Source organism: Falco biarmicus, chromosome 15 (genome assembly GCF_023638135.1).
Source record: "Falco biarmicus isolate bFalBia1 chromosome 15, bFalBia1.pri, whole genome shotgun sequence".
Taxonomy (NCBI): Eukaryota; Metazoa; Chordata; class Aves; order Falconiformes; family Falconidae; genus Falco; species Falco biarmicus.
In genome coordinates, this window is record NC_079302.1 from 5,255,166 (window position 1) to 5,268,659 (window position 13,494).

At 37.5% G+C, this 13,494-nt stretch overlaps 1 protein-coding gene and 1 long non-coding RNA gene across 9 annotated transcripts in view; one reads left to right on the forward strand and one right to left on the reverse strand.

Annotated features, from left to right (window-relative positions):
• The window catches only part of LOC130159174 (uncharacterized), a 39,827-nt gene that overhangs the window by 12,331 nt on the left and 14,002 nt on the right, over positions 1–13,494 (forward strand). For 7 of the 8 annotated variants that reach the window (XR_008825641.1, XR_008825645.1, XR_008825644.1 and 4 more), the window contains 3 exons: positions 2,640–2,688; positions 5,434–5,523; positions 7,004–7,106. This is a non-coding gene — a long non-coding RNA (uncharacterized LOC130159174). The remainder of the gene's footprint in view (positions 1–2,639; positions 2,689–5,433; positions 5,524–7,003; positions 7,107–13,494) is intronic. The other variant, XR_008825646.1, reaches the window with a different exon arrangement.
• CDH13 (cadherin 13) overlaps positions 2–13,494 on the reverse strand; it is a 509,494-nt gene continuing 496,001 nt past the window's right edge. The window contains exon 14 of the mRNA XM_056360499.1: positions 2–5,721. Within this exon, the coding sequence (XP_056216474.1) occupies positions 5,714–5,721 (8 nt within the window). The 3' untranslated portion in view covers positions 2–5,713. The remainder of the gene's footprint in view (positions 5,722–13,494) is intronic.

Sequence of the window (13,494 nt, forward strand, 5' to 3'; positions counted from 1 at the left end):
GTAAAAGCCCATACATCCTTTATTTGAGCATTTCACAAATAAATTACAAGTTTTTTGCAACCACGTCATAAATCGAAATGTTTATTTACACCTCAGAAACAGCAAGCAATTCAGCAACTAGGGCCCAAAGAAACAATTAACTGGAAAAGTAGCTGAATTAAGTGTGCTTAAAAAAAAAAAAAAAATCCACCTTGCTTGAACTTTAACAAAAGAAAGAAAACCATAAAAAATAATCTTGGTGGTAACTTCAAGAGACAGAGTTTGTTATGGGGCAAATATGATTTTACAGGAGGGTACTGTCTGAAATGGCAGTAGCAACAGTTTGTTCTGAATTCACCATCACAGTTCACCAGACATGCTCTTATTCTGCAGTCCCAGGCAGGGTGTGTGTGCATGCGTACACACGCTGTGACACACAGCCTGTCTTTAGACTACGTTCATTTTAACCCCAAGTCATTGAGTACTTCCATTTGCCGATGCAGAGGTGTAATGTTCAAAGGATGGATAAAACTCTCCCAAATAGCTGTCCCACTGAAAGCACAGTAATGCAGAATTCTGGCTATAAACCCTTCTCTTTCCACTATTGGTGACCTGCTGATACCTAGGCAACTAAAAATGAGTCAGTAAACGATTATGCATATCTTCAAATGATATAATTGTGTTAAGAGGGAACAGCTAAAGGTAGCATACATACAACACAGGAGCTGGGATAAGCCTGGGTTTTAGTGTGTGGGTTTTTTTATATTTTTTTTTTTTTTCTCCTTTAAATCAAGCTGCTTTGGCATAGGTAACCCGTGCTGTCCCTTAACTCATGTATTTCATCCATAATTCATGGAATGAAACTGCTTATTCCAAGTTCCCATGTTGTATTAGTCTCCCTCCATCTGCATATATATTATACATATATTTATATGTGTATGTGTATATCTCTATATATCTACATATATACACACACATAGCAATTGTGCAGCTAGTAACTTTCCACTGAGAGTGTATAGGTGTATCCATTTCATTTGGACAAACATAGATCAACTAGCATATCTTGATGTGAGGCAAAAGAACAGTGTAGTCAATAGGTTATGCGTTTTAAATAGTAAAATAGCTATATCTGCTTTAAATAAAATAGTTCTAATGATAATTACTAATGCACTTTGTATGTTAGTTCTAAAGTTTGTAGATCACAGAGTTAATTGAAATAAATTGCTATTTTAGCTATTTATCTTTTTGTTAGCATCGTACTGTATCTCAGGCAACAAAGTTTCTAGAGATGCAATAAGGGGAAGATGGGATTGGAGCTTTGCCTTAGACTTGGTGTTCTCAGGCTGATGTGACACTTTTAACTCGTGGTTTGTTTTTTTTTTAATTAAATAAGACATTATTAGACCCATGCAGAAAGAAATTTAGCCTTTAGGCAAACAGTGGTGTAAAATAATTTATGTAGAAAATTCTGCTATGTTTCAAGTGGCTGAGTGTATTATTTGCAATCGAGAAGAAAACTGGCAGCTTTCTCAGTACTTCAGACAGGAGGTCTTTGCAAGGGAAGGACCAATGATGGAAAAGTTGTTAATATAACATATGTCTGTCTTTTTGTAGTGATAAAACATTTAAGCTAGAGCCCTACAAACTGATTTTAAGTCCAGAATTTAACAAATAAGGCTTGTAATATAGTGATCCCTAACTTAAATGACTGTGCAAGAGACCAGGATGACTTATTTGACCACAGGCCCCAGCCATTTAAAATAAACATTAAACCAAATTATGCCGGGTGCCTTAGAGACACATTAAAGTGGTCAGTGAAGGAAGCACGTCATCTGTGGGGGCATCTAAGCTGTAGGTTTCTCTGTATGTCACAAAAGAGAGACACTTGATAATACATAAGCACTCAACAGTCCTTTGACAAATACTGCTGCTTTACTGTTCACAGCAGACCCGTAAAAGCAATATGGGAAGGGGAAGTTTAGATGAAAAAATTCATTTAACTATGATTAACTGAATCTTGAACAATTCTAGTAATGGAGTTTTCTTTGATTTACACGTGTAAACATGATAAGAACAGGGCTCAGAAAGTGTATTAGCCAGTGTTCCACTCTTACCTAATCATCCTCTAAACCCAGTAGGATATTCAGCTCATTTCCCTTTGCTTTAATTTTCAGACCTACAGTTACTGAACAAAATGTACATTAATAAATGCACATAGGTGTGTTGCAAAAGCATACATATGAGGTGTACAGAAATGGTTCAATTAGCAAGTACAACACAAATGTGACCTTTGTCTTGCTGATAAACTCCTCTTATTGATTGTTATACACAATTTGTGTTTTAAACAGCAGATACTCTTTTCAAGTGAAATGATTTTTGCACAGGAAGTTTTGTGCATGTTACAAAATGAAAACCAACAAATTCACTGCCTTTCTGACTCTAGACAGTATTACATGTCTACAAACAGATTAAAATAAGTGTGGCAGTGACCAAAATAGCTAGGTAGAAATAAGTTCTGTGTTATAAAAACAGCAAGCTTGGCTGAACAAACGTTAAACATAATTAACTATTAAAAAAAATGACAACCAATTTTGTAAACTCTCTACTTTTTCATGATATTGTAGAAAAACTAATAAATTATTGTTGCTCCTTTGTTCCAGGAAACGGGCATCATTTTTTGAGCCAGATAGAGCCAACAATCTTACTCAGGTAGGAAAACTCAGATTCTAATATGGTTCCTCACTTGTATAATGCTACAGAAAGTGCCACAACCTCTTTTGTGTTCTCGGGTACAGAGAGAGAAACATTAACATGGTAGCTTTGTCTTCTCTTTGCATGCTTAGGTAGTCCAGTGATTAGCTCCGTTTGAAGCCTAGGGATACGCAGTATAAGCTGGGAGGCTTTAATCTAGGTGTAGAAATAAAGTAACAATGGTGAATGAAGGCTCTGAGGCATCTTGATTCAGAATTTAGCCATGATACTGACCTCTCATGTCAAAATGCTGCAGTATTATCCAACAAGAAAGATTTCTTGTCATAGGGCACAAAGTGGTAGAAAAAGTCTTCCCATTGTTAGTGCAGCTCCAGACAGAAGAGATTTTTCTTTGTTCCTCATTGTGGATGCCCTTGGAATGATCCACCAAATGCTATGTCAACCTTGGTTTAAACAAGAAAAGGGTAGCTTTATCTGGTACTTGATAGAAATGACACTAATGTCAATGAGTGTCTTTCCAGAAGTGGGTTTTGCTAGATAGAGAAGGGATGAAAGCAAGTAGAAAAAGAGTATTTGTAGGGGAGGATGTTATAACTTCTTTTATTTAAGATAGAGGTTTTATAGATGAAAGCATAGGGTGCAGCTTATCTTTGGGTGCATTTGGATGCATTCATTAAATATACATGTTGAAAATCCAGTGGTGGCGTGCATTTGTTGATTGTTTTCCTTTTGAAAAATTTGCCTGAAAATTATATATATATATTTTAAAAGACATGACTGTTGATGATAAAGCAGCATCATATGATTATTACAAGGCATGGGCACAGAAAGAGAACCAGAAGCATGCCCACATTAATGTTTGAGATCAGGCGCTTTCCTGCTGAAATGCCTGTAGCTGCCTAGCAGCCCACTCCTGAAGCCCTCGCCCAACCGGAATTCGCACTAACCTCCAAGTACCACTTTGGTAAGGGAACACCTAGAGCGTGCTGCAAGAGAAATAAGGTTGGTGGGAATTTTACTTGTTCAGGACTGCAGGAGTGATGCTGGAAGACAAAAATAGGTTCCTGTCTGAAGGCAGCTTGTATCTTACTAAGAAATTTACAATGTTAGGAAAGTTCACAACACAAACTAATTTTTCCTCTGTCACTGTTGTTGTTACTCCTTTTGATTAAAAAAAAAAAAAGAAAGAAAAAAAAAAAAGGCCTGTTTCATATTTGGAACAATACAGGAAGTCAGAGAAAAGCTATTGTACAGCAATTTTTAACCACCAACACACATTTAATATCTAGTGTAGCATTATGGAAAACCAAATGTATGTTTGGACTTTTTAATGCTTCCAAAAATCTTTACTATTGAAACATATACGTGGTGTGGAAGATATGCTCATAATCTCACTGTAGTAAAGACAACATACAGTATGACTCATAAGTACTGTAAAAATGCTAACTAAAGAATGCAGCTGCAAAGTTCTATTGCATAAGGAAGCTTTCTTGTTTAAACTTTAAATAAGCAAGTTTATTAAAATATTCTAAGATACTTACCTTACCCTAGTTACTGGCAAGCTCTAATAAAAGCCACAGTCTGTCACTAGTATACCTGTTGTGTTAATTTTATAAAAATTTGGTGTGAGCTTTGATGGATCATTTACAATTTATTAACAAGATGATCATCTTGATACAGTTAGAAGGTTTGTTTTTTTTTTTTTAACCTTACATGCTCACAGAATAAAAAAGGATTTCATATTCATATATAACGAACACCCTTTTTTCCCCATGTCTGCAAACAAGTGTGGTAAGTTTACACACAGAAAGAAATGCTCTTGTTACTTGTAACTGGAAACTGCGTGTACATGTGTATGTATGTATATATATATTCAAAACTATATATATGTGTGTGTGTAGATATATTTATAGAACTGGGCATCTGTTTTCCTCCTTGCACTTACGGATGTACTGACAGCTGCATAGAGGCTGAGAGAGAGACCCGTGCTGCTGAGAAATACTTTGCTTTTGCTGTTCCCAATCAGTTTCTCCCATACAGACATCTGCCTATGTAACGGTGTCTGCAGAGCGGATGAAATACTTAAAATTTTGTAAACTGCCCCAGCACATAATTATCTGCAGGAACATAAAAGGCGCTGACTTTAGCCCCGTTACCGTCAGGCCCAGCGCTCCCATTGCTGGCAGCGGTGAGCCACGCAGCGCCGCTCGCAGCTGGCTGCTGCCTGCTTTCTCACAAATCAGAGCATCACTGAACCTCCAGGCACTGCTCCTGCGGGATCAGATGGTTCCGTTTGGGGCACAGGGAATGCAGTTCAGATCAGAAAGAAGCCAGGGGGCTTGCCTTTCTTGTTTGCTGAACCTGAGGTACAAGAAGTGACACTGCAGAGCCAAGCCTGCTTTATTTGTGTCACCAAGGTGGCTGTTGTAGTGGTACGATTGCAACAGGCTCTCTCCTTCTGGCCACGCTATAAACAGCAAATACAGTAGGTTTAGCGGTGGTAGAATAGTTACCATTCATCTGTGGCTGTATTATTCTGCTTTGCCCTTTGCACGCTCAGATGAATATTTTATAAAAGCTAAACCTGTCGTATAACTCTTCTCTCTATATAAATATATATATATACATACACTCATACATATACAAATACTAACCCACAGACAAAATATTTTCTGAACAGTTGAATAGCAACAAGTCAACAGATAGAAAAAAATGGAGTCAATCTGTTTTCTGCTCCCCCAGGGTCCGGTTTAGAAGTCATGGTCTTTCAACATTCAGAGAAAATTCGCATAAACTTTGCGTCTTGCAAGAGGAACCCATTAACAAACGGAGGTGAGGGTAGAGGCTGTCAAACACCAATGTAGAGTCAGATTAAGTGAGGTTGCAAATTAAACTGAATCTGGAGCAACTGAGGCCTAGTAGTGAAGAACAGTTACTGTAAACTGCAATCTTCAGATCTGACGTTTTCTTTTTTCTCGTTGCCATGGCAACTCGGTAGGACAGCTTCAAATGTCAGGAGTTCTTACAGACCTAAATGATGGGAAATGTGGGTGATTACTACTATGCAGATCACAGTATTTTTTAACTTTTTTGGGGTTTTCCCCAATTAAATTACTGATCGAGTGCATGCGCGTTTGTCAGTAATTAAATATAAATTAACCAGGTTCAGAAGCAATTATTAGTGAAGATAGAAATATCCAAGAGGAAACCCCAGAATGTCACCTGAGGCATTCAGAGACCTTTGTAGCGTAATTCAGGAAGATGTAGTGCGGAGGTGTGAGCATAAATCTTGAGCCAGGACGCGATCTTCCCCATTTGACACCTTGATCACTTATGCTTAGTGCAAGAGTGCAAGCAAAATGCCAGTGAGTCACTTCCTTGCATGCACACACCGTTGACAAGCAAAGAGCAAACAAACAATATCTTTTTTATAATAACACATTTATAATGCCTTATGGTTTGTGAATATACCAGGGAATAAAGGAGCTGGCATATCATCCTAATGTTGCTACAGAAATACAAATCTTATGTGGACTGCCTAACATTTGTTTTTTTTAAATAATGTGGAGGTGGCACAACTTGAATGGTTTTACCTATTTTAGATGGGCATTCTGATAATGCAGAGGTAATAAAGAAATTCAGAAAACCAGAGATTAAGAGCAAATATAACATTACTTATAGCTAATGGGTCATATTCCTCCAGGTTCCCTTGGACACTAGTAAATTGCTAATATTTGTCTTCACAGTAAACCCACATAAGAATAGTAAGAATAATGATAGCAAAATTATTGTTACTGTATTATAAAAACACTAGCTAAATTTGATCTGGCTCCTCTTAAATACAGCTTCTGGCTTTACAGTGTTGGTTTACTGGTTGTACTGGTTTTGGCTGGGATGGAGTTAATTTTCTTTATAGTAGCTCATATGGTGCGTGCTATGTATTGGATTTGTGACCAAACCGGTGCTGATACCACACCAGTGTTTTAGTTATTGCTGAGCAGTGCTGACACTGCATCGAGGCCTTTTCTGCTTCTCACCCCACCAGTGAGTAGGCTGGGGGACACAGCCAAGGCCGCTGGTCCCAACTGAACCAAAAGGATGTTCCACACAGACACATGCAGCATAAACAGTAACATAATGGTCATTATTAGATGCTTGCTTGTGGTTTTAATTCATTTTTAATTATCTGCTTTTCTTTTTGGGTAAATCAAGTTTAATATAATTCTTGATAAGGCTATTTTACTGTGTCTGTTTCCTTCTTGTTATTATCTTGGTACTATTTTGAATTGATTTCAATATTAATTTTTTCCAGGTAGAGGCCTGTCCAGATGGGCTATGCGGCAAGGCAGTCACCTGGATAGCGTGCAACAGCCTGTCCTTTCCCCTGCAGCATCACCTCGCTCTGTTAAAGGAAGGTAAGTAAAGCAAATCAAGCAAGCCTAAGAATCCATAAAGGAACTGATGGAAGGGGCTCATTGAAATGAAAAGTATCACTGAGATTTCCAAATAAGATAAAATGTGGATTTTTAGCATGCTGTTTAAAGAAAAGGTCCGGCCACAAACATAAGGAGCCAGACTTACATATAAGGAATTTGTGATCATGACTGCCAAAGTCTGGATATATTTGGTTTAGGGATTCCAGCTAGGACTAAATTCTCATTAACAACTTGATCTCCCAGGATAGTGAAAAGCAAGAGTTGAGGACTCTGATCTCCCAGACCACCTCAAAAATAGCACTTCCAGATCACAGTGAAGCTTAGTATCCTTAAAGGGCATTGTTCAATCCTGACTCAAAGGAAGTAACACTAGCTTTTGTGTTGGCAAAACTCCTCTTGATATTTAGGAGATCCCTGAAGGTCTTCATGCTAAGGACAGGCACTTGTATATGATGAATGCACAGCAACTGTAGCACTGAATTTCTGTACTATCCATAGGCTGAAACTTCATCAGAGGAATCTGTCAGCACAAAGTTTATAAATACCACACAAATTCAAGCAGATAGTGACTGCTTCACCAACAGCTTGTAAATAAAGGGCAATATATGTTGATTTATGGGCAGACCTGAAGAAAAGCTTGTGTATTTCACATCATATTGACAGATATAATGAATGCTACTACCTTATCTTGCCTTTTCTGAGTAAACAAATATTAAAACTAGTGAGTTCAGGTTTAATTAGGAATATGCTTTTTCCTATGCTAGTTTTTGAAGGCTAGCTTCTCTCTCTCAATATAAGCATGCTTTTGATTCTCCTTGTTGCCCCATCTGCCTCTTCAAGCACTACCCCATTCCTTCTCCCTTTCATCTAAAAGCTCTATAGTCCCTCTCTGCTTTCTTTCTACTGAAATTGCTTATCAACTGGATCTTTTCTGACCTATCAGCTGCCTTCTAGCCATTTAATCACATGCCTGGAAATCTGATGTTTGCTTGGCTCCTGTGACTATCCCCTCCTGCCATTTTACTATGATTTCTCTAATCGCTTTTCCAGCATGTCCTTCTGTACCATTCCCTCCATCCCAGGTTTCTGGGGAAACCTTTTTCACCCCCGCTTTAATTTCTTCCCCTTCTCTGTGACACCATTCATACACATCCAACAATCTCTTCAGTGCTGACAGACCAGAGATCTTACTCTCTTTACCTGCTTTCCCATTTAGACTAAAATGTCGACCTCTAGCTCTGATACCTTTTCAATGTTTAGCTGGCAGCTCTGCACAGGTAAACTGAGCTCTTAAACCTTTCCCCTAAAGCACTCCTTTCTAGTTCTTCCTTTTATTGCTCAGGACAACACTATCATCCTGCCTCTCACTCAAATCTAAAACCAGACCCAAACTGGAGAAGGTTTTTGTCACGGAATCTCCTTTCTAGGTCTGTATATTTAGGTTATGTCTTAATCTAGAGGATTCTTTTTCACATATTGTCCAAAAGTGCTTTTTCTAGCCATTCAAACAGCTAAATCTCCTACCCAGGCTCTCCTCAGTTAGCAGTTTTACAACACCTTTTCAAGCTCTTGACAAATTCAAGGTACCGTGTGTTCCTACCCTGTCAATCTTTTGCTGTACGGAGCATTTTCCTAGTCCATAACTTTGACAAAACCTCTGTTACTGTGACTCCTTCAAGGCCTCTTCCCTCTCAAGTTATCCCTACACGACCTGTTTTTCCTCTCATTCATAGCCCGTGATATCAGCTTTCATTGACACGTTTTCAATGAAACCTGTTTGGGCTTTTCCACAGGCTTTCTCATGTAATAGGAGGAGCTCCCTGCAAGCAGCTATAAAATGCTGTCTCCTTAACATCTGCTTTTGCTGACACCTCTACAAAAATCTTAGCATTGGCAAAGGGTGCCAAGACTGCTATGAATTCAGCTCAGCCCTTTTGCCAGCCTTAACTGGTTGTGTTAAAAGAATTACCTTAGGATAGCATTATATCCCTCTGCTCATTAATGCTGACTTGACCCTTTTATAAAGGTGGATGACTAAAGGAGTAGGTTTTGGCTTTTAAAATCAGATTCAACATTCAGAATTTTGGGCTGTAACATTTCAGTAGATAATAATCTTCGGTACTTCCAGTAAGAGCACTTGATTTCAAATCTGTCTTTGTTCTTTCTATTGCACACAAGGTTGATACAAAATTGTTCATGTCTAACAGAGAAGTTAAGTTAATCTAACTTCTGTGGTTAATAACAAAGTTTATCAGTTACACATTTACTTTCAAAAATATTCAAATATAGTCATATAAAGCGTTACTTGACAAACATTCTGGCCAGTAACTAACTCCCTTAATACAAAATCTACAGAAGTCAAGAACAAGTAAAGTATTGTGCAGAAAACTCCACGATGAATGTTAGCAGATCTGCTGAAATCAACAGAACTGCGCTATTAGAATTTTTTTTGGGATCTGATAAGCATCTGGTCCATATTGAAAATCTCTCTTTTTCCAGCTGGATTTCCAATGTTCATTATTGTTTTCTGTATAGGAATTGTAGTATTCTTGTTAGCTTTTTTTCTTGTTTATTTTCCCCATAATGAAGGACCAAATGAAAGTTCCAGAAATACATACTGCCAGATTATTAGGGTCTACTTCTTGAGTCCCACCTCTAAATAGCTCAGCTACGGACTACTGACTTCTGGTATTATCTACTGACTACAAGGGGTCTGTGTTGATTTTTTTGGGGTTTTTTTTGGACACATTTTTATGTATTTTATATCACACATGTTTTAAAGTTTGCAGCTGGTAACAGCACATAAAAGATATTAGTATTTAAGGAATACTGTGAGCATAAAATGTGCAAATAATGTGTACAGGGAGCACATCTGCTGATCCACACTCTCTTTTAGGCACTTAATGCCCTGGTAAGCCTGTGCCTGGCAGGTTTAGAGCCGAACACTAATGATCATTATGCCTAGTAATTATTTTATTTTCTTTGTATTGGCTGTTAAGAACAACACTGTCTCCATAGCTGGTCTCGGCACTCAAGAACTATTACACACCATGTGTTGTTTTAAACGTGACTTCTGTCTACCTACAACAAGTAATTTTCTGCATACGGCTGCAGGCGTGAAAGCCACAGAGGCGGTGTGTGCATCCTTGTTCTGACATGGTCACCCCAAACCTTTCCCTCAAGGTATCTGGGGAATGCACGAGCAGCATAAAGCTAGCGTAGCTATATATAACTTCTTTCTGCAGAAATCGCTCTCACTGAAGCCTCTAATGTGATCCTCACCAATTTTAGAGGGTTTCTGACTATCCTGGTATTGTCTTCTCAGAAAAAGAAGGGAATCTTTTTCACCCCAAATCTCGATGAATTTGAGGTTGAAACAGCTACCCCATACAGATACCATGTGCCCTTATTCCTGCAATTAAGATATTTAGTTTTAGTGTCAGGAAGAGCAGTAGGTATGCTTGTGACTGCAGCAAATTAGCCATTTCACTGAACAGTAATGCCTTGTGGAAAAGTTTATAAGGAAGAGAGAAGTAAAAGAGTTTATCCTGAAAATTTTCAGCTTAAAGCATTGTATATAATTTGTTTCTCATTAATGTGAGTAAATTATTTCAAAGTTCTTAATGATAGGAAAAACACAGTATGCACTAGTACTGTGTTTGTGAAATGAGTGTCTCATAATTCTGCTCAAAGCTTCAGTAGGCTCTCATGTATCAATGTCAATATTTAACTTCAGGAGCTGAAATGATGGTGCGTGCTATGCAGTCGGCCAAAACTGGCAAGACAGTAGAGAAACATGCCAATCCAAAGCAATCAGCTTGCACATGGGACTAAGTTGCTCAGGCTGAAGTAATTTTCAAAAGGTATCTGTGTGTGTGTCTCAATGCAAATTTATTTATTGTAAGACTTTACTGGCAGATCTTAAACAGTGCTGATTTATGCCAAAGCACTCTTACCCTTCTGGCAAGGGCCCTGCTCCCTGTTGAATCCTTGTTTCTGCTTCACCTCTTCCTTGTCATATATACTCACTATGTCACGGGCTGTTCTTATGAAGTGCGAAATGTATGTGCATACAAGAAACACCAGCTGAAAGGAAAGTTCCTCAGATCAACTAAAGGATTAGCTATGTTTGCTTAAAAGTTTAGAAACATGTACAACTCAATCCAGGGCACTGCTACATTTATTACATAAAGCATTGTGTAATAAAATTCCTGTCCACTAGGAATATGAAGCACCGTACTGGTAGTGATGGTAATTTCTAGTGAAAAGCAACTAAAATGTCCTAGATTACTATTTTTTTAATTGATATGTATTTTATCTAGATACTTTGCTAAAGCAATGTTGCCTTCATTTGACCAACAGGAAATAAATGCTTCCTTTCTTTTCCAGTTCTTTCAAAACATAACAATTGCAGAACTGACTGCCTGCAGTCTGGAAGTATATTTCCTCGTGCTTTAATCTGATAAATTTCAGCAAGTGAAATGAATAAGTACAGTTTTGAAATAATAGCATTGAACAAGTCTCCTAATTTTTCATCTTTATGCTGAAAATGAAATGCATCAAATGTAATGGCTAGCCAGCCTTCTACAGCAATGTGTAACTGCTTAAGCAGTCAGTTCTCATCTTCCACAGCAGTACAGCTTAGTTTACTATCAGGTTTTAATAAGTAGAATGTGAACATAAGTAGTCCAGACGCATTCAGATCTGTAGGTATACATTAACCCCAGCCTGAAATACTAAAAGAATCATCTGAAAAAAAAACCCCCTTAGTAAATAATACTTTTCTCTCATTTATATTCTTATGCTTAGAAGCTATGGAAAAGGAAAAATCAAATTAGAAAATTTCCAGGTTTGGCTGTCTTGATTTCAACCTATTTCAGAATATTTCAAGAAGAACTCATAAGCATGACAGCTTACATAAGTGCTAAGAATGACATGTAAATTAAGTGTATGGCTAAAGTAAGGCTTTAGGATGTAGCCTGAAATACTCCAAACATCAATGGCCTTCCAAAGGACTTAGTAAGTATCAGCTGTCCAGTGGAGAAACAAAAGCAACATCATCTAACCTTTGCACACATTTTAGTCTATGCCTATTAGTTTTTAATATCACATATCACATTTAAAGCTGAATAACAAGCTGTCCACATTTTGAGGCATTTGGATGTTGTTGGATGTTTTCCCACTCTATAACAGAGACAGCTAAAAGAAACAAAAATCCCGTGGTGTATAGTAGCCATTAATGACAGAAAACATATTTGAACTGGTCATTTATTCAGTTCTCGTTTTCAGCCATAGTCCACTACAGAACAAATTCAGATGATAACTATCTGAAGTTATATATTTATGTGACTTTAAGAGGTTGTTCAGAAAAGAAATACAATATATTATATATCAACAGTTACTGTTGAGAACTGTTGAGAAAATGAAAACATAAAATGTTCATTTGAATTCACAACACTGAATGGTCTATCAAGCCAATCTCTTTAAATGTTCATTTCATGTCTACAGAATGACCATCAGGAACAATATTACAGCTCTTAGGGAAGGAGCTGTATTTGCTAGTAATGCTTTTCTCTTTTGCATTCCAAACACGCATCTTCTAAACTGTCGTATTTTTTCATGTCTATACTTCTGGAACATGTTTGGATGGTTTAAAATGTGCATAAAATGCCATTTCCCAGCTAATTGACTCAATAAAATGTAATGTCATTAAGTACATTTTAAATATGCTGATGTACAATTTGAGAGTATTTCTATTTGTCATGTCTATATGACTAGGTATATAAACATCGTGTCTCCAATTATGTACATACATATGGACTTCTGTGCCATTTCAAGCCCCATTAACTTTAGGTGGGCTCCCAAAGCCAACTGCACAACAAATTGCAGGACTGAGTAGACCCGTAGAGAAATTAGAAGACTGGGCATAGAGGTCTGTTTAAAAGAGAGATTCAAATTGAAACCATCTTAATTTGAATGCAGTCCTTTAACCCCCCAAACCATCCTTTCCTTACTAAAGTCTAATGGACCAAAATCTTTAAGATGACATGTAACAATGGTATTGTTCTCATACATACGTTTGAGAAAGCATCTATATTCACTGATAATTTAGCGGTAACATGAATAATGTTTATATGGAGAAAAGCATCTGTAACAAATATAATAAGTATTAGAGTAATAGTGGATGTTGCTGCTGATATTATTTGTTTTAGGAAGTGAGATTTACATCACTGGAACTCACTAAACGTCAGTAATTTCAAATTACTTGCTTAGCATCACTTAGCTGCTACTTTAGGTACCCACATGATATGCACTTTAATGCAAGAATATAAATTAGAATAGTGCAACACCCACCCCACCCCCAACC